Below are 25,557 nucleotides of genomic sequence, written 5' to 3' on the forward strand. Positions count from 1 at the left end.
GCAAAAGTTAAACTGTGATTATTGGAAAATAAAAATAATTATGCAGATCAACTTAACAGTTTTGTGGATGAAGAAAAACAACCTGTTGTCCTTTATGTACTTTAGTCCTCCCCTGCCCAAGGGAACCGGCAAGAGAGTACTGTGTCATTCAATCCGTATGAGCCAGAACTTGCACCCTGGGCTGCAGAAAAAGGTGAGACTTGCTTTCATTCAAGGGACATTCACAGAGCAAAGCGCATGGTCACTTGTAAGTTTGTAGAGTTGGTTCACGAATCCACACCACGTCCGTGACTGCAATACAGCCACAGTTAGCCATGGAAACACTCACATCTAGTGGCAGGCAGCAGGCACCACATGCCCATGAGCAGTGGTGGCGCTATTGAATGAAATGGTCCTTCCCACCTCCCTCACCCAGCGACGTTGGAAATGTCCCTGCCACTCTTCAGAATTTCTCATCCCTTGCAACATTGATGCTACTCTGAGTTCATATTCCCATGAAGATCATGTTCTTGGAAGGATGAATCCTGGTGTGGGGTCCAGCCCCGGGTTGTATGTTTATTGACTGCATTGCAGGCCCCCAGAGAGAAGCCCTACCCATGGACACAGAGGTGTACGAGAGCCCCTACGCGGACCCCGAGGAGATCAGGCCCAAGGAAGTTTACCTGGACCGAAAGCTGCTGACGCTGGAAGACAAAGAACTGGGCTCTGGTAATTTTGGAACTGTGAAAAAGGGCTACTACCAAATGAAAAAGTAAGTTGCTATGTTCCACCAATCTCACCCTCACATGAGCTCAGGTTCTAGACACGACTGAGAATAACAAAATGTAACCTGGCATGACTAAACCCTTTTTTTATTAATGCTACCATTCTTGTTAATTTCTGGTACTATTATAATGAAAGCGTCCATTACCTTTAATGGCAAAAACTGCAATTACTTTTGCACCAACCTAATAGTACATGCACCTTATGGAAAATTAGAAAATAGAAACAAACAGAAACATAAGAAAATAAAAACATCAAATTGGCATGGTGGCTCATGCCTGTAATCTTAGCAATTTGGGAGGCTGGGATAGGAGGCTTGTTTGAGGCCTGGAGCTTGAGACCAGCCTGGGCAACATAGCAAGACCCTGTCTCTACAAAAAAAAAAAAAAAAAAAACACAAAAAAAATTAGCCAGGCATAGTAGTGCACACCTATAGTTCCAGCTGCTCAAGAGGCCAAGAAGTCAAGGCTGCAGTGAGTCATGATTGCACCACTGCACTCTAGCCTGGGCAACAAAGCAAGGCCCTGTTTCAAAAAACAAAACAAAAAAAAGAAAAGAAGAACATCATATTTGTATAATACCATCCCAACACTACTACTGTTAACTAAACATTACTACTGTTAACTTAATCTTATTGTATATATTTTTAGATCTTTATTTGTACACATACATATTATTTAATTAAAATAAAATCATTCCACTATAACAATACAGTTTTTACATTTATTTTCTTTAATTTTATAGTTATGTCTCATTTTTCTTACATGAAAATTATTGATTCCAAATATGATTAGTATAATTATTTATTGGCTTTATCCTGTGATTTCAAATAACAATACATATTATACAACAGTTAAAATTGCTAAATTTCGAAAATATCTTTGTATTTCTTTTGGTCTTTAGAAGGTACTCAACATAGAATGTACAAGCAAAACTGCTGGTTTCTAAAGTCCTTTGAAATACACCCTCTGTTTGAATTGGTATGATACTAATATGAATGTGGTTAGATTTAGTAGCTTCATGGTATTTCAAATGTAAGGGATTTTTGTAAAAAAAAATTTCGTGAGTAGGTAATTTTTATGATTCAAGGGTTAAAAATATAGACAAAAATATACACAGACATGCGTGCTTTCCGGTCGGGTGCCATGGCTCACACCTATAATCCCAGCACTTTGGGGGGCCAAGGTAGGTGGATCACCTGAGGTCTGGAGTTCAAGACCAGCCTGGCCAACATGGTAAAACTTCGTCTCCACTAAAAATACAAAAAATTAGCTGGGTGTGGTGACACACACCTGTAGTCCCAACTACTCAGGAGGCTGAGGCAGGAGAATCACCTGAACCTGGGAGGAAGAGGTTGCAGTGAGCCAAGATCACACCATTGCACTCCAGCCTGGGCAACAAGAGTGAAACTCTGTCTCAAAAAAAAAAAAAAAAAAAAAAGAAAGAAAGAAAGAAAAAAGAAATGCTTGCTTTCCAATCTGTCCCTTCAATTTGTTTTTGTTCATGTGTGTGTGTGTAAATTAGATACACATACATGTATGTATACACACACAAACATACACACATATGTATACATTCACAAGTATATACATGTGCACATATATACACACACAATCAAAATTGGTTGTGATACTTATTTTAAAATATATGTTTGTATATCACAGTCATTTTGTACAATGAGTAAAAATGTTTCTGTATTAATCATAAGCTTTTTCAGATTATGAAAGGTTGTGATCTTTATTCTGTGCTTAAATTTGTGAATTAACATAGACATGACTGTGGACATAATTTCAACTAGAGAGTTTGGGGAGAGAAGAGGCTCTCTCGGTCAATTTGGGGCAAAATGATGTCTTTACAATACTGAGTCTTTCAATCTATAAACACAGCCCATCTCTCCATTTACTAGGTCTTCTTCAGCCTCTCTCAGGAGAGTTGTTTACCTTTTCAATGTATTACATTGAAATATATGCTTTTAAATTCTGCACCTAGAAATTCACTTTCAACAGTTATGAAAGGTATTTTATATTCACATTCATTACATGTAATCTGAGATGGTGAATCCCAAGATGTTACAGGAATTCGTGCACGTCATCGTTGGTGAAGTTTATTTACAAGTTATTTAAATATTTTACAGTTTAGGGTTTTTGCTTGGTTGGGACATTCTTCAGTACTGTTCTTCACCATTCTTTTTATTTTATTTTATTTTTTAGAAACAGGGTTTCACTGTGTCACCCAGGCTGGAGTGAAGTGGCAAGAAGCTCACTGCAGCCTTGAACTCCTGAGTCCAAGTGATTCTCCCACCTCAGCCTCCCGAGCAGCTGGGACTACAGGCTTGCACTGTCACGCCTGGGTGATTTTTTTTAGAGATGGGATCTCACTATGTTGCCCAGGCTGACCTTGAACTTCTGGCCTCAAGCAATCCTCCCCTTTCAACCTCCCAAAGTGTTGGGATTATCAGCATGAGCCACCAGCCCCAGCCCCCACCATTATTTTTTAGTAATGGAGTATTACTCTCATTGTCTATAAAATAAGGGAATATAGGTTGGAAGGCCAGCCATCCATTACAGGCTTCTGAAGACACATTGCCACTCTGTGGCCGGTATTTCCATGGGACTGTTTCCACGGGGGGATTATGCTTCACAGGATAAGATTATCTAGAAGTGAGGCATTTTGGAAAGTTTCTTGTGTGTTATGATTTCTCTTGCAGAGTTGTGAAAACCGTGGCTGTGAAAATACTGAAAAATGAGGCCAATGACCCCGCTCTTAAAGATGAGTTATTAGCAGAAGCAAATGTCATGCAGCAGCTGGACAACCCGTACATCGTGCGCATGATCGGGATATGCGAGGCCGAGTCCTGGATGCTGGTTATGGAAATGGCAGAACTTGGTCCCCTCAATAAGTATTTGCAGCAGAACAGGTATTGTCAGGTGCCCCCACACATCTGGAAGCTATCCCCTAAGGGACAGGGCACACCTCTGGATGGGCTAAGCAGCCTGATTTCCTTGGGAAGCCTTCCCACCCTCCTGTGCCTTCCTTTATTAGTCCATGCTCAGGGACCTTGACAGAGGGACAGAGGGAGACACAGTCTTTGGATTCAGCTCTGTTAGCTCTAGTTGTTCAGAGAAGAACTCATTTGACAGTTTTGTCTTTCTTTTCTTCTTGTAGTCATTCAGTCTTGGCCTAGTGATAGACTCAGCCTCAGAATATCTTGACATGGAATCTCCTTTCTCACTGGGAAGAACAATTTCTTTTTAAAGAAACATTTTAAATAAATGCTTTTCTAAGAGGTGACAGTTAAGTCTTATCTGTTTGGCTGACCTTATGTTCTCATGAGTGATGACTTCTGAAAATACCAATCACTGCTAATTGATTACATCCATCAAGGGAGTAATTGTGTTCTCATCTAAAGCTGTTGTTGAGATGAAGAAACTCACTTGGAGTAAGACAGAATGATGGCCATCGAGGAGCTTGCCTCATTTGCTGTGCTACGTTTACACTTAGATTGTCTCTTTAATCTCCATGGAAGGGAGGTGTTCTTACCCTCACTTTGTAGGTGAGAAACTGATTCTCAGGGTTAGTTCTGTGACCTGTGTGATACTGCAACAAGGATTTGAGGTGGTGCCTGGCTGTCTGTGAGCCAGGCCTGACTACTCTGTTATACTGCTTTTCTTGCAATTCCAAGCATGCCAGGAAACTCAGTCCCGTTGAACACCAGGAGAATATGGCATTGAGTCCTGAAGAGCTATATGCTAACAAAGTTATTTGTCACCACTCATGAGTTTTGTTGTTTAAGAAGAGGGAAGGAGTAGATTCACCCACTGCCTGCGTGAGGAGCATGGTTGTTTGTTGTGAAATGGGTCACTGTCTGTTATAGCTGATGAGATCATTATGACTTTCAGACATGTCAAGGATAAGAACATCATAGAACTGGTTCATCAGGTTTCCATGGGCATGAAGTACTTGGAGGAGAGCAATTTTGTGCACAGAGATCTGGCTGCAAGAAATGTGTTGCTAGTTACCCAACATTACGCCAAGATCAGTGATTTCGGACTTTCCAAAGCACTGCGTGCTGATGAAAACTACTACAAGGTAAGTACAACTTAGCTAATATTCAGGGCAGCAGGTGGTAAAAAATACAAGATAAATGTACATTTTCTTTATTTTATTATTGGTATGGTTTCAAAAAGCAGTTTTGCTACTGAAAAATAACTATGTAAGAAATGTTCTTATAATCTTTGATTTTACTGTTTAAAAAATAAAAATAATATCACACCTTGAGATTTACTCAAAGTAGTATATTCTAAATTATGTTTCATGGAATGATCAGGAATCGAGGTATTAAGTGAAGATTTGTTTTGAAAAAAGAAGAATGGGATTCCTTCATTAAGTTAATTTGAAAAGTTTGCATTGAACAGCTTGATTCTTGCAGGATTTCCCTGAAGCCCTTTTCATGCTACTCAACATTACGAATCTCAGTAGAGGGTTTACTGCACTGCATTTCTCAAACCAGATTCATCCATGGCATCCTTTTCTGATAGGACATTTCATAACATGTGGTGGAACACTGTTCCACAGCATGGAGCTATTGGAGCTTGGAGCTCCAGTACTGCAGCTTGGAGCTCCAATATTGCAGCTTGGAGCTATTCCAAAATAACTTTCTAATGAACACCTGCCTATACATGCAAAAGTTAGGAAGTGAAGATTTATCAAATAAACTCGTCATCTGTGTATGTCCACTACATATGTAGAAATTGTTCTGTTGGCTTAACTGGTATCCAGAGGAGTTGAAGTGTCAAAAAATAGATGCAGTGCTGGAAAGAAGAGATCTAGATAGTTATGTGACTGAAGCTAGAAGAAATATGCCCCTTGGTTTGGTGAGGCAGAGATTATCAAGAATTAAGGGTGGACTTCCAGCAAAACATAAAGTAGAAACTAGTTCTGGGTGCAGGTCTGGACTTCCTAAAAAATAATTTCACAGTGACCAATCCCCTTGCTAATATAACTTGACCCCTCTCTGAACCCTCAAATGAACCAATAACAACTAAAAGAAGAAAAGATAAGGAAGCTCTATCTTCATATTAACTCATCTGTGGTATATACCTAGGGTCTATGTTAACCAACTGGAAAACGTGAAGGCACCAATCCCACTGAGTCAAAGAGAGTGCCAAAGGCAGGTTAACAACCCTGCTAGTCTCTGGTGAAGTCCACATGCTCAGAAATAGATGGCAGACCTTGAAAATCTACCTAGCGAGTGGCAGATAGGATCCTGTGTTTCATGCCCTGCAGTGGTCAGAGACCCCACCCTGAGTGACAATACCCACCCACTCACCTTTCCCTAAGAGGCAGTCCATGGACTGGTAGGTGATGGGGAATGGTGGACCTCGGCCAGCAAAGGGACTGCATGAAGGGTAAGCCATAAGAGCCAAGCTCCCAGGCAGGCAGGCAGACTCCACCATCCTGAGCACAAAGGTCAGGCGAGAGTACAGCAGGGGTCAGGCTGGCCCTCCTCACCCCATTCTTCATACAGTAGCTTCCCAGAAGGAAGCCCCTTCAGAGGTGAACCACTGTGAGAAAGGCATCAGCATGGGCCTGGATAGAAACAGCAGGGAAAAAGAGCAAGGAAGACAGCAGCCTAGGATGACCAGCATGGGACATGCTGGAGAAAGAAGCCTGTTGTAATGCTGGATGTACCTCATCATGATCATTACAGAAAAGAAGACAGCCTGTCTGAAACAAGGACACAGAGGAGATAGAGAAAATGAAACATGAATGCTGGGCACCTTATCCACTGCTGTATAACAAATCACCCCAAACTTAGTGCCAAAAACACCACCAGGTGTTGGTTTCCTTGCCGTCCTGCTGTGTGGGCAGGGCCAGGTAGGCAGGGTTCAGTGCGTCTGCTCACACAGGGGATTGCACAGTGGCCCGAGGGACAGGAGGACCGTTTCCACTCTGCTTACTCACGCTACTCAGCCACTGAGCAGCTGGTTAGACACAGCCCATGCTGGAGACCTCTGCGGGGCTGTCAGCCAGCTCACCTGCACATGGCCTCTCCTTGGGGCCCTTGGGCTTCCTCACAGCATGGCAGCTGTGGGCTGAGAGCAGTTACCCAAGAGGCAGGAAGTGGGGGCTGCCAGGCCTATAAAATTAGGCCCAGAAACTACCTCAGGGTCACTTCCACCTGATCCTATTGGTCAGAGCAGCCAAGGCCACCAGCTTCAAAGGATGGGATAGATAGAACCACCCTTTCGAGGAGAAGTGTCAAAGAGTCAAAGAACATGGGGCCAATTCTAAAACTGCTGTAGATATTAAACAGCATACCATTAAAAAGTAAACTAAACTAAAAAGTAAACCAAAGATTGTCTTTGCACAATCAATGAAGAAAAAAAGCCACTAGGGAAATAAAAGCCACCTTGGAAGCAGCAAAAAGAGACAAAACTACCGAAAAGATAGGGTAGTGGAGGATTTCTGTATGAAAACAAAGCAAAGCGAAATGGAAAAGAATAAAAAGTGGGCCGGGCGTGGTGGCTCACGCCTGTAATCCCAGCACTTTGGGAGGCCGAGGTGGGTGGATTACCTGAGGTCAGGAGTTCAAGACCAGCCTGGCCAACATGGTGAAATCCTGTCTCTACTAAAAATACAAAAATTAGCCAGGCCTGGTGGCAGGCACCTGTAATCCCAGCTACTCTGGTGGCTGAGGCAGGAGAATTGCTTGAGCCCGGGAGGTGGAGGTTGCAGTGAGCTGAGATTGTGCCACTGCACTCTAGCCTGGCCAACAGAGCAAGACTCTGTCTCAAAAAAAAAAAAAAAAGAATAAAAAGTGAAACAAGATCAAAGAAAAGTGCTAGCTGTGGAAGCAAACGAACTCTGGCACTCAGGAAACCATGCGTGGCAGGGTAGATTTGTGCAGCATCACGACTGAAAAACACAGGTGCTCTTTGATCCAGCAGCTCCTTCCGAGAGCAAACACACACATCTGGTAATGTGCACTCTAGTACGGGCTGCCACGGCAAAAATCTGGAAACTGCCTGACGACTGCTCCGCAGGGTTTGGTCCAATCGGTCATAGCAGATTCACAGGAAGCTCACAATGCAACCCTTTTAAAAGTGACTTATTTGCATGTGCTGACCTAGAAATATGTCTACTATACATGGTTAGGTAGAAAAATTAAAAAGTACAGTGCAAAAAGAATATGCCCCTAGTTTTATGACCAGAAAAAAGTATATACTACCTATTTATGCATGTATCTAGGTTATTCTGAAGACAGCCTAAATTTCATTGCATTTAAGATTTGTCAAAGGTTTACTTTTTTCATCAGTTCAAAATTCAGAAGAAACCTGAAATAACACACATGGCTGTATTGTTCATGACTTGTAAGATCAAAATTTTAAAATAGCACACAAGGTGATGGAAACAGAAGTATAATCAGTTGTATCATTTGGAAGAGCAGTGCCAGGGCACCTTATGGTCTCCAGATTGATGTCCTGAATGTCTCCTTGTGATCCACTGTAGTGTCATGAAATCAGTTTTCACTGAAATCATGTCCCCCTCTCCACCCCAATGAGACCTCACACAGGTGACATCAGCAGAAGATAACCAGACTCCGCTGTGTGCCCCCTGAATCCCAAACCCAGAGAGAGGGTTTTGCTATGCAGTTTTGACCTCTGTACTATCACTTGCTTTTTAAAATTAGGAAATTAGAAAGCTTAGATCATTTTTTAATGATGCTAGCAAGTAGTGCATGCTAAAATAATTGACCTGGGTGGAGAACTGATCAAGATGGATGACTAAATGCAACTAGTATATGCTCCTCCTTGGAGAGGGACCAAAATAACAAGTACATATTCACACTTCCAATAGATGGTCTAAGAGAGAACACAGATGCAACCGAGGAGCGACAGGAAGCACCAAAAGCAAAGCACAGGGAAACAAGGCAGCCTGCTTGGCCAGGAATGACTGGGAGCTGGGAGAAGCTTCCAGATATGGGGAAAGCATAAATGAGAGATCCCCAGGGCTCCACATTCCAGCCAAGGACTTCTACAATCCTAGCGACAGAAGAACCCCTCGACCCACGTGGGCCTTAAGACTAACATAGGGAGCTGCCTAGGGATCACACAGAGGCATTGCTCCATGGAGGGAACTCACGCTGAGTCCCACAGGCTTCCAAGCTCTGAGTAGCTGCAGCTTGGTGCCATACTGAGAACCAAGTCCCCAAAGGACTGCATCTTGCCCTGGGACTATTGCTGCTGCTGCCATCACCAGGCCAAGGACAGAGGGGAGAATGGACACCTTCACACACCCCAGGGACAGATCCCCCTGCTGCTACAGGCTGCTGTGGGACTGAGACACAAGCAAATCACACCCCCTATAGCTGCCTGCCTACACTCCTCCCCCTGAGAATGTCCCCATCCTCCCCAGGAGCAGGCCCATAGCCAGCGCCATTCTGAGAGCCAAGCCTCCAAAGGTCTGTGTCCTTCCTTGGGCCAGGGCTGATGCTGCCACTGCCCGGCCACATAGGGAGAAGGAAGGCCAGGCACTTTCACATGCCACAAAAACAAATACCACCACCACTGCTGAGGGCTGCTGTGGGACCAAGGCTCAAGAAGACTGCATATCCCACAGCTACCTGCCTACTCTGCACCTATTGAGAGTGGCCCTACCCTTTCTGGTGGTAGGCCTTCAGGGCAGCCACTGCTGGCAACCTAGAGACCACCCCTCCCTGTGTATCACAGCCAGCAGCTGAATGCACTACCCGGCAGCCTGAGCACAAGTCCATTGGCCTAGTCACATGCCCCAATACTTGAGCATGACATCCTGTTGCAGCCACCGCCAACACCAACGTGGACCACTTGGGTTCCAGTGAGTTGCCCTACCACGATTACTGCCATCACCCACATCACACCCACTCCCCAGGAACCCAAGAACCTGCCCACATGCCCAGCCACTGCAGCATCCACACAATCTACCTGAAAGCCCAAGGGTCAGCCTTCTTAGACCTACTAACACCAGTGCTAGTGTATACCGCCCTAGGGCCCAAGGACAGGCATACTCAGCTCACTGCTGTCACCACTGGGCTCTGAAGACTGGCCCACCTAGCATCCTATTCACAGTACACCTTCACAACAGCCTCCACTAATAACCATACCCTAAGGCACTGAGAAAATCACAGGTGTCACTGAGGCTGTTTATGGCCAAAGAAATTATACATAGATTAAATACTGCATTCACCCCAAATCAAACCCAAAGTGCCCTACATATATATATGTGTGTATATATATATATACACACACACATATGTGTATATATATACACATATGTATATATATGTGTATATATATACACATATGTGTGTGTGTGTATATATATATACATATGTGTGTGTGTGTGTGTATATATATATATATATATATATATATATATATATATACGCACACATATATATACCCAACAACATATATATATTTTCAGGAAAAAGACCTCCTCTACAAAAGCAGTTTCAAAAAACTGGAAGAAATGACTGTTGTACCACATGGGCAGATATCAATGTAAGAACACAGGAAACATGAAAAAGCAAGGAAATATGATACCTCTAAAGGAACACACAATTCTCCAGCAAAAAAATCCTAATCAAAAAGAAATTCACAAAACCCCAGATGAACGATTCAAAATATTGATTTTAAAGAAGCTAAATAAGATATAAGAGAATTCTGAAAAACAATAGAGAGAATTCAGAAAAACAGTTCAGGATATGAATGAGAAATTTATCAAAGAAATAGATATTTTTAAAAGAACCAAACAGAAATTCTGGAACTAAAGACTCATTGAATGCAATAAAAAATGCATCCCAAACTCCACCAATAGACTAGATCAGGCAAAAGAAAGAATCTCAGAACTTGAAGACAGGTCTTTTGAAACAACCTATTCAGACAAAAATAAAGAGAAAAGAATAAAAAAGAATGAGCAAACTCTTCATGATATATGGGGCAGTGTAAAGCAACTGAATATTCAAATCGTCAGTGTCCCCAAGGGTGAAGAGAGAATGAAAGTTTAGAAATCCTATTTAATGAAATATTAGATCAAAACTTCCCAAATATAACAACAAACCTAGACATCCAGATGCAGGAGGCCCAAAGGTCCCCAAACAGATACAATGCAAAATCATCTTCTCCACAGCATGTTATAATCAAACCACTTAAAGTCAAAGCAAAAGCAAATATACTAAAAAGAGCAAAAGAAAAGCTTCTAATTACCCATAAAGGAACCACCATTAGACTAACAGTGGATTTCTCAGCAGACACCTTACAGGCCAGGAGAGAAGGGGATGACATTTTCAAAGTGCTGAAAGAAAAATACTGCCACCCAAGGAGACCATGTCCAGCAAAACTATTCTTCATAAATAAAAGAAAAATAAAGCCTTTCCCAGGTAAGCAAACACTGAGGGAATTCATCACCACTAGACTGATCCTAGAAGAAATACTCAAAGGAATCTGAAACGTGGAAGTAAAAGGACAATATTTACCATCATAAAAACACACAAAAGTATAAAACTCACTGGTAAACCAAACATACAAATAATCCTGTTAAATAGTGGGCTAAGAACATAGATAGACATTTCTCAAAAGAAGATATACGAATGGCCAACAGGTATATGAAAAAATGCTCAATATCACCAAACAGCAGGGAAATGCAAATTACAAACACAATGAAATACCATCTTACCCCGGCTAGAATGGCTGTTATTAAAAAGATTTTTTTTAAAAAAATGCTTTGCAGATGCAGGAAAAAAGGAACTCTTATACACTGTTTGTGGGAATGTAAATTAGTATAGTCACTATGGAATTTTAAAAAAATGCTGGCAAAAATGCAGGAAAAAAGGGAACTCTTATACACTGTTTGTGGGAATGTAAATTAGTATAGTCACTACGGAAAATAGTAGAGAGACTTCTCAAAACAAAAACAGGCCGGGCACGGTGGCTCACACCTGTAATCCCAGCAATTTTGGAAGGCCGAGGCGGGCGGATCACAAGGTCAGGAGATCAAGACCATCCTGGCTAACACGGTGAAACCCCGTCTCTACTAAAAATACAAAAAATTGGCCGGGCCTGGTGGCAGGTGCCTGTAATCCCAGCTACCTGGGAGGCCGAGGCAGGAGAATGGCATGAACCCAGGAGGCAGAGCTTGCAGTGAGCCGAAATCACACTACTGCACACTCCAGCCTGGGCGATAGAGCGAGACTCCATCTCAAAAACAAAAAGAAGAAAAAAAAACTAACTACACATAGAATTACCATATGATCCAGCAATTCTACTATTGGGTATTTATCCAAAGGCAAATAAACTTGTATCAAAGGGACACATACACTCAACGTGCTTACCATAGAACTATTCACAATAGCAAAGATGTGGAATCAACCTAAGTGTCCATGGATGGATGAATGGATAAAGAAAATGTGGTGTGTGTATATATATATATACACCTCTAGAGGTGTTCACTGGTTACTTAGGGTACACCCTATGTAAATGAAGAGGCTAAAGTGAAGTTACAAAGTTATTTACTTGGTGTATACCCTATGTAAATGAAGAGGATGAAGTAACGTTACAAAGTCATTTACTGAGTGTACACCCTGTGTAAACGAAGAGGATATTTCCTGTCATAGCTGAAGTGTTTCCATTTGATTTAGTTCTAGGAAGTCCTTAGGTTCCCTGCCTCCAGGCCCTATTCTCCTGTCTCAATTTCACTCAGCATAATGTCCTCCAGGCTCATGCATATTGTAGTGAATTCCCTTCCTTTTGAAGGCTGAATGCTATTCCATTGTCTATATAGAGGGTGTTTTGTTTATCCACTCATCTGCTGGAGGACACTTGGGTTGCTTTCATGTTTTAGCTATTGGGAATAATGCTACTATGAACATGAATGTACACAATTTTATGCTTTTCTTTCTTTTCTTTTTTTTTTTTTTTTTTGAGATGGAGTCTCTCGTTGTGTCACCCAGGCTGCAGTGCAGTGGTGTGATCTCAGATCACTGCAACCTCTGCCTTCTGGGTTCAAGCAATTCTCCTGCCTCAGCCTCCCAAGTAGTTGGAATTACAGGCACCCGCCACCACACCTGGCTAATTTTTGTATTTTTAATAGAGATGGGGTTTCCCCATGTTGGCCAGGCTGGTCTCGAGCTCCCAATCTCAAGTGATCTGCTCTCCTCAGCCTCCCAGAGTGCTGGGATTACAGGCATGAACCACTGTGCCCGGCCCACAATTTTATTCTTAATGGAATTTCTCCCTCTGCTTTGCTTTTAGGCCCAGACCCATGGAAAGTGGCCTGTCAAGTGGTACGCTCCGGAATGCATCAACTACTACAAGTTCTCCAGCAAAAGCGATGTCTGGAGCTTTGGAGTGTTGATGTGGGAAGCATTCTCCTATGGGCAGAAGCCATATCGAGTGAGCCACTCCTGCTTCATTTTCTCACTGTGGGGCCATTAGAACAGATAAGCACCAGATTGTCTTTACAAGAACCTGAAAATCCTAATCTGAGTCTCTCATTATCTTTTACCAGTAAGCAGTTAATGTGCCCTCAGTCTATTCCAAACTGAGAACGAAATATCTGATGCTCACTGAAGAGTGTGTTTTTCCCATTGTGTGTCAACACATGTAAATATACACAAAATATAACCCAGATCATTACTCATTACAGTTGAAATAGAAATAATGACTATTTACAGTATCTTAATTACATTTTTTAGATCTTTTAATTAAAACATATATACCAAAAAGGGCACAACTCTTAGCATGCAGTACAGTGGTTTTCCACAAATGAAACATACCCATGAAATCAGCCCCCAGATGAAGAACAGAACCCCAGAAGCCGGTTTCCTCTGCACACACAGCCTTCCCCAGGGGTGACCCATCTGACTCCAACATCACAGATTAAGTGCTCCTGTTTTTATACTTCATATAATTGAAATCACACAATGTGTACTTCTCCATGTCTTGGAGTGGCTGTTTTGTTTTGTTTAACTAACACCTTTAAAAAGAAAAAAGCTTATGCATATCTTGCATGTTGTAGGGGATGAAAGGAAGTGAAGTCACCGCTATGTTAGAGAAAGGAGAGCGGATGGGGTGCCCTGCAGGGTGTCCAAGAGAGATGTACGATCTCATGAATCTGTGCTGGACATACGAGTGAGTACCTGACTCTGACTGTGATGTATTCAGATGCTCTGGAAACAGGTGAAATGGCTGGGCGTCTAAAAAAAGGATAAAGTTCACCTTTTCATGAATCAGGAATGTGTCCCCTTTCTAAACAAACAACGGTGGGGGCTGGTCTTGCTTTAGAGACCTTGCTTTCTGGCCCATGCACTTACATGTAGTAGAGCCTAAAGAGCAAGTTTAGATGGGGACTCTAACCCGAGTGTCCAAATTTAAATGTCGATAATGGTGGAGAGATGGGGCAAGGGCAGTCAAAGTAAAAAAGTGTTTGTAAGAGTTTGGGGCTGGACGCCATTTTTGGCATAGAGGATGGCAGAAGCACTCGGTAGGGGATGGTATACTTTCCTGACTCCCTGATTACCATGAGCAGTGAGGGGTGACCTCGGACTCTGGCCAGCTCACAGATACATTGGCTAAGGTTGCACTTCCCTAGAATCTACCTCATCCTTGAAGTGGTGGCCTCAGTCTACCCTGACTGCCGTCATACGTCTCGCTTAGTGGATCCCAGGTGCTGTTATGCTTTTAAAGTACACCTGGCATTATTCTCAGGTGATGTTCAGGGCAGCTCAGCAAGGAAGGAAAATGCATTGCCACTGAAAATTAGGAGTACAGTTTTGCCAGGCTCAGCAGCCTGCTTGTGCGTGCATAGCACGGTGACCCCAAGCTGCCATCTCCAGCTCCCTGGTACTGAACTGTGCACACAGAGCCCACGCAGCTGAGAATCAATGTGGTTTGTGATCAGGAGGACATCACAAATCCTGGCCATGGATTTGATGCTTTGTGGAGTCAGGTTTGCCTTCAGATACAGCTGACATTGCCAGAGCCTCTGAAAGATGAGGGCTATTCCAAATGCTGCAGATGCCACCTGGGATTCCGAGACCTCCCCTCCCCACCCTGGGAGTATCACTCTACCACAATTGTGAGTGACAGGGAAATAATCTCATTCTCTATCTAGAAACCACCCAAGGGGCAGCCACAAAGGCAGCAGGCAAACTGTGGGTATATTCTTCCCTGCCCCTGCTGCTGCCATGGCTCAGGAGAGGAGCCTGGCCTGGGCCCCAGGGCATCTTCTCCAACCCCAAGTGTTAGTGCGATAGGGAGAGCTAAGTGTCAGCAAGAGGGAAGTGTTACTCATGGATTTAAGAGGATGTTTATTCCTAAGTCTTGGCTTAATTCTCCCAGTGCCTAAACTAGAATCGTCAGAACCATTGGCAGGTAGGCACTGGCAGCACTGGACCCTGGGGAGGGCAGCCCTTGGGCACGTGGCAGCCTATGACCCTTTACTGAAAGTGTTCTTTGGTCCAGCCTGCAGCTCCCTTTGCAAGGCTTCCCTTCTAGTAGAAGGGTGAGGAGGGTAGAGTTTAAATCATTGTGATACAAATGCAAAAACTTTGAATTAAAAAAGAACTCGCAGTGGGGGAGTTTTTGCATTTAACGTTGATGCTGATCTATGTACTTCTGTCGATTCTTCTTTGTGGTGTGTGTTTAACAGTGAGGAGTGAAAGGTGGGTGGGAAGAGGGCAGGGTGCTGCAGCCAGGGGCACCACCTCCCACTTGGCTCCCAGGTGGGTGCAGTGAGGCTGCTGAATACCCTTTGGGCTCGTGGTGTATTCTTGTGACTCAAGGAATCAGGATAGGGGCTGCTGGGCCGACCTCTGTCCTCCATGGACGCACGTAACAGTGGGCAGTTACTTCCAGAGTGGTCCACCAGGGGCAGACCGGGGAGGGAAAGCAGTCTACGTGATATTCACTGGATGTCCACCAGAATTACAGCAAAGTAGAGCAGTAGAACAGTCTCCTTAAGAGAGTATTCTTTCTAAATGTATTTTCCCGCCTGGAGATTTAAGATGGAACCTGAGTGAGGTTCACAGGCAGGCAATGTCTTTCCCCTTGGTTCCCACCCCAGTCCGCTCTGCAGGGGTGCATTTCAGCGAGTTCTGCAGGCTTGGAGGAGTCAGCTCCAGGGCACAAGCCCCAGTCAAAAGGAAATCATGACAATGGCCCATGCCCCATATTAGAAATCACAGCTCTTTATCAGACTTTGATTTATTTCCCAACAAAGCTATATTTCTGAAGGTTACAGTGTTTCTAGTAGTGACCTCAAACAGGGTTGGGGGAGGTGGGGAGATGTTCTGAAACTTTTGAAGCAGCTGTGTTTGTCTGGGGTAATACCTGAGCTCGTTGCCTCACGCCAAGGAAATCAAAGATGCAGACACACAAGAAGTGAGTTTAAGAGCAGAGGTTTAATAGGCAACAGAAAAGAGAAAAGCTATCTTTCCTGCAGAGAGATAAGGGCTCCCAAGTGGTTCTTCCGGCTCCGTGTCGAAATGCACAGGGTTTTATAGACGAGCTTGAGTCTGATTACATAGGGCCCAAAGATCGGTTGGACAGCCGGGCTATTTACATAACACGAAAAGAAACTGGCTGCCCCACCCTAATATTTATTATGCAGATGAGGTCTCTCCTTGGCCGACGCCATGTTGCCTGCTTTTTTTTTGAGACGGAGTCTCGCTCTGTCGCCCAGGCTGGAGTGCAGTGGCGCGATCTGGGCTCACTGCAAGCTCTGCCTCCCGGGTTCACACCATTCTCCTGCCTCAGCCTCCCGAGTAGCTGGGACTACAGGCGCCCGCCACCACGCCCAGCTAATTTTTTTGTATTTTTTAGTGGAGACGGGGTTTCACCGTGTTAGTCAGGATGGTCTCGATCTCCTGACCTCATGATCCGCCCGCCTCAGCCTTGTTGCCTGCTTTTTTACTGCACACGTGGCAACAAGGAAAGTGGAAGAGGGAACCTCCATGTTGAATATCCCTGGCTCCAGGTATCCCTTTTCTATTGACACAGCTGCCGGCATTTACCTATGTGAGCTTTTAGCTTGCTTAGCTATGCTTGCAGCTTGATTTTTCAGGCTGCTTTTTGTTAGAAAAGACATGATTTAGGAGCTGCTTTTTATTGCAAGGAAACCTTACAGAGGACTCTGTTACCCTCACTATCTGCCTAAATAATTTCTTTCTAGCTCTGAATCACTTTGTCTAAACATAAGAAATTCAATGAGGTGCGGTTGAATGAAAAAAAAGGAAAAGATTCCTTGGAGCAGGGCCACAAGGAGAACTCAGAAGCGCCAAGGGCTGGTCCTGGTAACCCGGGCTATTGCTTGAGGCCCTCCAGAAGATGCAGGGGGTCCCTCACTGCAGGCCTTGTCATCAGTTCCAGGGTGTGGTCCTGGAGGGAATTCAAAGGGACTTCCCAGCCTCAATGACAAAGCCCTGAGAAGGCAGACAGCATCCCTCACCCTTGTAAGACAGCCAGAGATTACCTCCAACCCCTTTTTAGTCTTAATGGACTCTTCAGCTGGACCTAGAAACCAAATTGATACCAGGTCAGATTAACAAAAGAAAAGCTTACCAATTTTACTAGTTTTACATGTTTATGGGGATCCTCACAAGACAGTGAAGTCTAAAGAAGTGGCCAAAACAAGATGCTTTTATACTCTTTAGACAAAGAACCATACATTTAAGAAGAAATGACAGGACAAATAAAATCTGGCTAGGAGTAAATTTTCTAGAGAAGGCGCTAGGAGATATGAGGAGGGTGTAAAACCAGTGGAAGATAAGGGATACTGTGTTAAATATGTTTACTCAGGCCCAGTGCAGCTCCAATGCCCAGTCTCTGATGATAAGGGGCATTTTCTCATCCTGCTACAGGAAGGGTCTCCTTCCCAGAGGAATCTTTATGGCTTGCTGCAGGCACGAAGAGACAGGTCAGTTCATCCTTTCCGAAACTACAATGTATCCAATATTTTCAACTCAAAATAATCAATATCCCAATCTGGCATATTTTGGGATGGCCCATGCTTCACGCCTTCCCCCTCTCACTTTCCAAAGAGGAAACACAACATCAGAGTCCTGCCCTGTGCAGGTCACTCAAGGAGGCAGCGTGAAAGCCAGGAAGGAAACACTGGCCCTAAGAAAAGCAGGAATCAGTCAGGAAGGCTTCCACTGTAGTGTTTTCCAGAGCCAAGTCATGCTTGGGGTGATTAAAGACACCAGTGGGGAAAGTTCTTGCAAATGGAGAGAAGTTGGTGCTCTTGATCCTGAAAAACAGTTTCCTAATAGTCCCAGCCCTCCAGTGGGGGCCTCTGCCGAATGGAGAAATTTCCTGGGCTCTCAAGGTTCTCTGAGAGTCAGGGAGGCTCTAGATGCGGCTCAAATTCCTGTTTAAAGATCAACAAGCGCAAGATAAAACACGAATTCCCAGGACCTTGGTGAGATGTCCCCTGGCTCCCTGCACAGCCTCAGCTCCAAGGCTTTCCTCTGAGTGGCACATCCTCTGAGAGCCCTGGGTCATTCACAGGGTCGGTGGCCACTGCCGGAGCTCCTGCTGTGCAGGCTGCCACCCCAGGTGCAAGCCTCACAGAAGCCTCAGACCCTGTCCTTATCAGACCTTATAGTTGGGGCTGGGGCGGACAGGCAATAAACAATAAGCTAAAAATAAGTGTGTCCTATGATGTGTCTTAGGAAAGGGATGACTCCAGTGGGAATTCTAAGCAAGGAGGGCACAGGGGCCTGGAGGATATCACGTGTATATATGGGGTTTTTTAAGCCCTCTCATGTCGAAGTAGTTTCTCACAGTTGCCTGCAGCACAGAAGCATATTGGAGCTTCTAGAATGTGGTGGATTCAGTGAAGGGACTACAGGTGGTCCTAGTATATTCTCTGTTTTGTTTTGTTTTGCTTTGTTTTTTCATTTTTTCCTCAGTAGTAAACAGCCACTCTCTCCAAGGTGATACATAGAGACAGACAGAGAGAGCGGGAGGGAGGTAGATGAAGGGAGAGAAGGAGGGAGGGAGGGAGAGAAATAGTCTCATTAGCACAAACCCAGGTATGGTTGAAGGGAGTTTATTATGAGTAACAAAAGATGCTGCTTTCAGCCCAACAGTCAGGAAATTCCAAGGGTTTTAGGAGCTCTGTGCCAAGAACCCAGGATAAAGACCATATATCTCTTTATATAAAATCACACACTGGAAACTTTAAAAGAGAACAGAAAATTATGGGGAGGGAAGCCTCACACTTCCAGCAGGGGCTCCAGATAGGCCACCTTTAGGGATTGCTGCTGAGACCTGCAGGCTAAGAAGCAAGGTTGAGTGCAGGGATGAGGGGAGAGGAGGAGGGTCACTGGGTACAAGGGGCAGAGCAGAATCTGCACTCTGGCCCGAAAGCAGAGTGGCAGGCCAGAGCAGGCCAGGAAGCTGGGCACGCAATGGCACTGCATCACCCTCCTGCTGCTGAAGCACAGCTGTGTCCCAGCTTCCTGGAGGCAGCATCTCCTGTGGATGTACAGGAGAGATTTCCTAGATCTGACCAGGTGTTTTTCCTGAGGACGAGTCTGTATTCCTGTTTCCCTGCATTTGTTTGCTCCTTGGCTGCTGGGCAGATGAACCCCCAGAGCAAGATCCAAAGGTGCTCTTTGTACCATTTGGATCCCCACAGTTGGAGCAGAGCCCCCTGTTTTGCAAAGATGCTGACGTGTGTTCTCTTTGACTGTAGAAGTTTAGGAGCAAGACAGAGGCTGTCCCTCTGGGTGGACACATGCTCCTGTACCAGAGGCTTGGCCACCATATCACCTCTCGGAACACACTTGGTGGCCAGAGACAAAGCCCCTCTCAGTGACACCCTGGGAGGCCCGTGTCCCCAGACATGACCACAGATGGCTGACCACACTGATCAATTCGAGCAGTTTTATCATTTTGCTCACTATTGAAAGCTATAAGAGAAACCATGTATTTTGATGCCATTTGACAAAGCTACCCATTTTGATTTGTAGAAGCCACTCTGCTGTTATAATGATGAGTGAGTCTTGGTCCTGATGCACGTTCTATGGCTGTTCTCTTGTGTCGACATTGAATCATATGAAATTGCCATTGACATAGGTCAAAATGGCTGAATGTGGACAGTTTTCTACAATTTAACCTCACATTCTGTTTCACTTTTTCACTTATTGTATTTCAACTTCACCCACTTGCAATATATCCAGAAATCTTGCAAAATAAGAAAAATAACTTCTAAGTGAGGATCGATTATCAGGGTTTTAGTACTTACTTCCAACTGATCTGTACAGGATGTCTGTGTAAGACAAAACAGAAGTGTCTGTAAGTGTTTGTTTAGAGACTGCGAATTGTTAATGCTTTTGCCCATAGTTTACTGACATTAGTGCCTCCCTGGCCAGCAGTGGCAGTAAGGACTGGCTATATTAAGGTGGGTCATAGACAAGCCCTGGGTCTTTGCTTCTGCCATGACATGTTTTGAGCTTTCCTAAGAACCCATATCAACAGCCCATTTTCAGAAAATCCAGAGCCATCGATTAGAGCGTGGAAAGGGAGAATTAAAGTTATGTTCGTATTTCTTCTCTTAACAAGATTATGAGTCAGATGTTGACTATATCTGCAGAACATTTGCCAAGTGTTTTCAGACACCTGTTTTGCTAAAATCACAGAGAGACAGCCTCTTTGTGTTGCCTGTGGCACAGAAGCATATTGTGTGCCGCATATCTGAACCTGGGGCTAAAACACTCCCAGTTCTAATGCAAAAAGTCTCCTACTTTAAGGTGGACATGAATCACCTGGAGGTCTTGTTAAAGTGCAGATATGGGTTATTTAGGTCTACAGTAGGCCGACACTATTTTTGACAGCCTTGTGGTCACTCTGGGGTGGGGGGCACAGGGACCACGCTGTGAGCTGCAGGCCCTAGAGTTAGCCACCAGGGAGCAGCACCACTGGTACTCAGCCTGCAGAGGCCCCGCTTGTGATCAGCATTTTTTCACAAGCACATTGACAGACAAGAATGCATCTCTTCCATTCCAGTGTGGAAAACAGGCCCGGATTCGCAGCAGTGGAACTGCGGCTGCGCAATTACTACTATGACGTGGTGAACTAACCGCTCCCGCACCTGTCGGTGGCTGCCTTTGATCACAGGAGCAATCACAGGAAAATGTATCCAGAGGAATTGATTGTCAGCCACCTCCCTCTGCCAGTCGGGAGAGCCAGGCTTGGATGGAACATGCCCACGACTTGTCACCCAAAGCCTGTCCCAGGACTCACCCTCTACAAAGCAAAGGCAGTCCCGGGAGAAAAGACGGATGGCAGGATCCAAGGGGCTAGCTGGATTTGTTTTCTTGTCTGTGTGATTTTCATACAGGTTATTTTTACGATCTGTTTCCAAATCCCTTTCATGTCTTTCCACTTCTCTGGGTCCTGGGGTGCATTTGTTACTCATCGGGCCCAGGGACATTGCAGAGTGGCCTAGAGCACTCTCACCCCAAGCGGCCTTTTCCAAATGCCCAAGGATGCCTTAGCATGTGACTCCTGAAGGGAAGGCAAAGGCAGAGGAATTTGGCTGCTTCTATGGCCATGAGACTGATCCCTGGCCACTGAAAAGCTTTCCTGACAATAAAAATGTTTTGAGGCTTTAAAAAGAAAATCAAGTTTGACCAGTGCAGTTTCTAAGCATGTAGCCAGTTAAGGAAAGAAAGAAAGAAAGAAAAAAAAAGCCTGGATACTGCTTTTGCTGTCTCTGTTATGAGATAGAAGACTTACATGTTTGTGATAAAAGGGGACCATGAGAATGAATTGGCTTGGCTTACTTTCCCCCTGAAATCCTCTCTCCTGCAGACTGTCTTGAAGACCTGGTGACTGGTAAATAAAGCCCTGCATGGAGGCTGCACAGCAGGGGCAAGAGGCCCATCCCCCAGCATCTCACTGAGGACAGCTTCAGGCTGCCTTCCTCTGAACGTGGTCCACTCCTTCCTCTCCTCCACAGGGAGGGTGCCGCCAGAATCCCCTGTCGCTTTCTGTGTCTGCAATGGGGGGCAGCACAGGGATCAAAGCCATCTAAAGAGTTTCCAAAGAAAGTATTAATTCAGAACAAGCCAAAGACCCTGAGCCTCACCACAAATAGGCCTTTTGGAGTGTGAATTTGAGTTGAAGATACAAGACCAGAGAATGATTTTCTGGTCTTAACTAATCCTCTTCTTCATGTTTGATCTTAAAGAAGTCATCACCCATTGATTTCAGTTTTGCTGTACCTCTTGAAAGTTAAAGAGACATCTCAGCACTTTAGGAGGCCGAGGCGGGTGGATCACTTGAGGTAAGGAGTTTGAGACTAGCCTGGCCAATATGGTAAAACCCCATCTCTACGAAAAATACAAAAATTAGCCGGGCATGGTGGCATGTGTCTGTAGTCCCAGCTACTCGGGAGGATGAGGCAGGAGAATTGCTTGAACCCAGGAAACGGAGGTTGCAGTGAGCCAAGATCATGCCACTGCACTCCAGCCTGGGCATCACAGCGAGACTCTGTCAAAAAAAAATAAAACAAAACAAACAAAAAAACAACTTAAAGAGGTAATTTAGCCATCATTCTTATGCCAGCAGAGATAAATAAACTTGGACCCATCTGGTCTTCAGCTAAACCTGAGACATTTTAAAGTACATGGACAGCCATGGACAGCAGGCCCTCCTCTAACAGGGGATGCAAGGCATGGAGAAAGACAATCAGTACCCATGCTCAGCCACAGAAGACAGGAGTCACTCATATAACTTGTGTTTAGAAGTTTTTGGAAGCCACGCACACTTTCTGAAATCACACTATCTGGTGGTTTAATCATATTTTTAAAGACAGAATCCCTGAGTGCTGAGCAGATTCTCAAAACACATTTAGAATCCCTGAAATTAGAAAGATCAATGACAAAATATCTGTCATCCAGGCCACAAACAGGTGTAGAATTATGAAAGGAGTGGTTGGATGTGCCAAGTTTGGTAAAGTGGTGACTGCATCTGAGAAAGAGGCTGTGAGGCTGAACTCTTGGTGGCTTCCTTCTGTAACTTCCAGAGGGAGTCTTCAACACAGGCCCCATGCTCATAGGAATACGGTAGCACCTTTGTAGGAAGTGTGTGGAGTTTTCTGTCTTCTTTCTGTGTGATTTTTGGCCTTTTTATCAGCACTTCTCCCCTCCCAGGAGCCTGGGGATGCCAAACATCCAGAATGTGATGGGACAAGATGGGGGCAGGGGCCTCATCTCCCTGCAGAGGTCCGGCCAGGTCTCCTTGTCCCTGGACAATCTCCTGAGCCTCTCTGCTTGGTGGAGCAGGCACCTGTGTGCAGAATTCCCACTGTGGCCAGCACGAGGAAGTCTTTTCTAGTGAAAATGTGTCCTGTGGTCAGGAATAATTATCCTTTCCCCTGCAGCCGCCAAGGAGGGCAAATAGAGAAAGGTAACTTAATTGAAGGATTGGTCATGTGAAAAGGGCTACATTTGGGAAGCTGGGAAAGGCCTCCAGGCTTCTAGAGCAGCTAGCTTGGGCTGGATTCTCACACCCGGGCTGCCCCTTGGATTGTTCTACCCAAGCTTTTCCCTGGGGTCTGGGCTCACTCCATAAGGTAAGGTGCCTTTTACCTTATGGTCCTTCTTTAGCAGGGAACAAAGGAGCATCAGGGGCAGGCTGCCCTGGTGGCATCACACTGGCTAGTGAGGCCGTGAATATCTTGTCCCCCAGCAGGGCCGAGTGTTTCTATCACAGAAAAGTGTGTTCAGTGGTGAAAATCGTTGCATGCATGTTTTCATCTGAGCGTGTCCTTCTCCCATACTCCCTATCAGCCAGCCCTGCCTGTAGCTGCTGGATGGTGATTGCACTTGGACATCAGTCCAATGACTGCAAGTCGGCCTGGATTTTCACTTGCAGAGGCGACAGCTGCATTGTCAGGTCTCCCAGCCCTGCAGAGAGCTCCCTCCACTGGTTAGCAGTGTGTTGTGTTTTCCATTCATTTCAGAAGAGCTACATTGTGTCACTGGACATTTTTAAAAACTGTGATTTTTAATAAACATTTAAAATTTGCTTTGTGATGATTTTCATGGAAGTTATTAGGATGTGGTAAGTCACACTGTCAAATAGTGTCAAGCAGCATTGTCAAAGGGGTAGCTAAATGTTTTCTAAAACATTAAGTCCCTGCCATGTCCCAAAAAAGTGAATGTGTTGGCCGGGTGCAGTGGCTCATGCCTGTAATCCCAACAGTTTGGGAGCCCAAGACAGGAGGATCTCTTGAGTCCAGAGTTTGAGACCAGCCTGGACAACATAGTAAGACTTTAGCTCTGCAGAAATCAAAACATTAGCCGGGTGTGGTGGTATGCACCTGTAGTCCCAGCTACTTGGGAGGCTGGGGCAGGAAGATTGCTTGAGCCTGGGAGGTCGAGGCTGAGATGAGCTGTGATGGCACCACTGCACTCCCAGCTGGGTGACAGAGCAAGATCCTATCTCAAAAAAAAAAAAAAAAAAGTGGATGTGCACAGGTCAAAGTTGTCTGTGAGATTCCACCACACAGAACGGGGAGGCCCATCAGGGAGGGCCCTGTCCTGCCCTGCCTCTATCTTTTATTCATGAGCAGAGCATCTACCCAGCCAGGGCCTGACAGCCCATGGCCTGCCTAATAAAAGACAGACTGAGGAGACCCAGAAATCCCCCATCAGGCCAAAGCAGGGCTGTGGATTTTGAGCTATCCCTTTCTCTATGAAGACAGCCTAAAAGGAACTGCGGTAGGCAAAGAAAGGATTCCAGAGCCCCAATTTCTGCCTGTTCTAAGGAGGTTACACACATGCGCAGACATGCACACATATACATCCACATACACACATGCATTCACACATGCACAGAAGGCATGCACACGTGTACATATGCACACATGCATATATGTCAATGCATACATGTATATGCACACATGTACATACACATGTGCATGGGCACAAATGCATGCATTTACATGTACACATGCATCCACACACATAAGCACATGCACAAATGTACACATACATTCACATATGTGCACACATGTGCATACATGTACATACACCTGTACCCACATGCACACATATACATACACATATGCAGAGACGGGCACACATACATACACATGCACACAAATACACAGAACATGCATGCACCACACAGTACACATATACACATACCAAACACATACCACATACACCTTCACACACCACACACATACATACACTGCACATACACATACTATGCCATACACACACACCACGCAAGCACACACACACAAAACGCACACACCACCGCACATACTGAACCTTACTCCAAATAGCCACTTAAAAATCCATGTGAGGCAGTGGTCCTGCAGTGGACACACCCTCGTGTCTGTATCCATCTTCATTACCACCCTCTCTGGGGTCAAGCACTAAGGGACTCTCCTCACAATCTTCCATCCTAGCCTCCCCTGGGTCCCCTCTGCTCTTGCCAAGCCAAGTTAGGTTTGGAGGAAACAATTAAGTTGGCTGGGCCAAGGCTCCCTGAGTCAGCTGGGAGATGGGAAGGACACTGACTGCCCAGTAGCCCAGTGGCCTGCGGGGGGCTGCTCCAAATACAGTGGGGTGGTGAAGAGCCCTGAAGTCAGAGAAGAACACAACACACAAGAGACCACTGGGCTCCAGCACTGACCTTAGGCATGTCCTATAAATTGAACCCCTGAGCACCACAATTTCAGCTGAGGGTGCCTACGCTGACACATGTAAGTGCCAGCACAGTGGCCTTA

General features: G+C 44.9%; 1 protein-coding gene across 4 annotated transcripts in view; it reads left to right on the plus strand.

Moving 5' to 3' along the window:
- The window catches only part of SYK (spleen associated tyrosine kinase), a 94,180-nt gene extending 72,748 nt beyond the window's left edge, over positions 1 to 21,432 (plus strand). For all 4 annotated transcript variants that reach the window (XM_031014775.3, XM_031014774.3, XM_055351492.2 and 1 more), the window contains 7 exons: positions 106 to 193; positions 574 to 751; positions 3,470 to 3,679; positions 4,662 to 4,851; positions 13,056 to 13,196; positions 13,822 to 13,934; positions 20,817 to 21,432. In XM_031014775.3, coding sequence (XP_030870635.1) covers positions 106 to 193; positions 574 to 751; positions 3,470 to 3,679; positions 4,662 to 4,851; positions 13,056 to 13,196; positions 13,822 to 13,934; positions 20,817 to 20,889 — 993 coding nt within the window. In that variant the 3' untranslated portion in view covers positions 20,890 to 21,432. The remainder of the gene's footprint in view (positions 1 to 105; positions 194 to 573; positions 752 to 3,469; positions 3,680 to 4,661; positions 4,852 to 13,055; positions 13,197 to 13,821; positions 13,935 to 20,816) is intronic.
- Positions 21,433 to 25,557: the final 4,125 nt, after the last annotated feature.

This window comes from Gorilla gorilla, chromosome 13, assembly GCF_029281585.2.
Source record: "Gorilla gorilla gorilla isolate KB3781 chromosome 13, NHGRI_mGorGor1-v2.1_pri, whole genome shotgun sequence".
Taxonomy (NCBI): domain Eukaryota; kingdom Metazoa; phylum Chordata; class Mammalia; order Primates; family Hominidae; genus Gorilla; species Gorilla gorilla.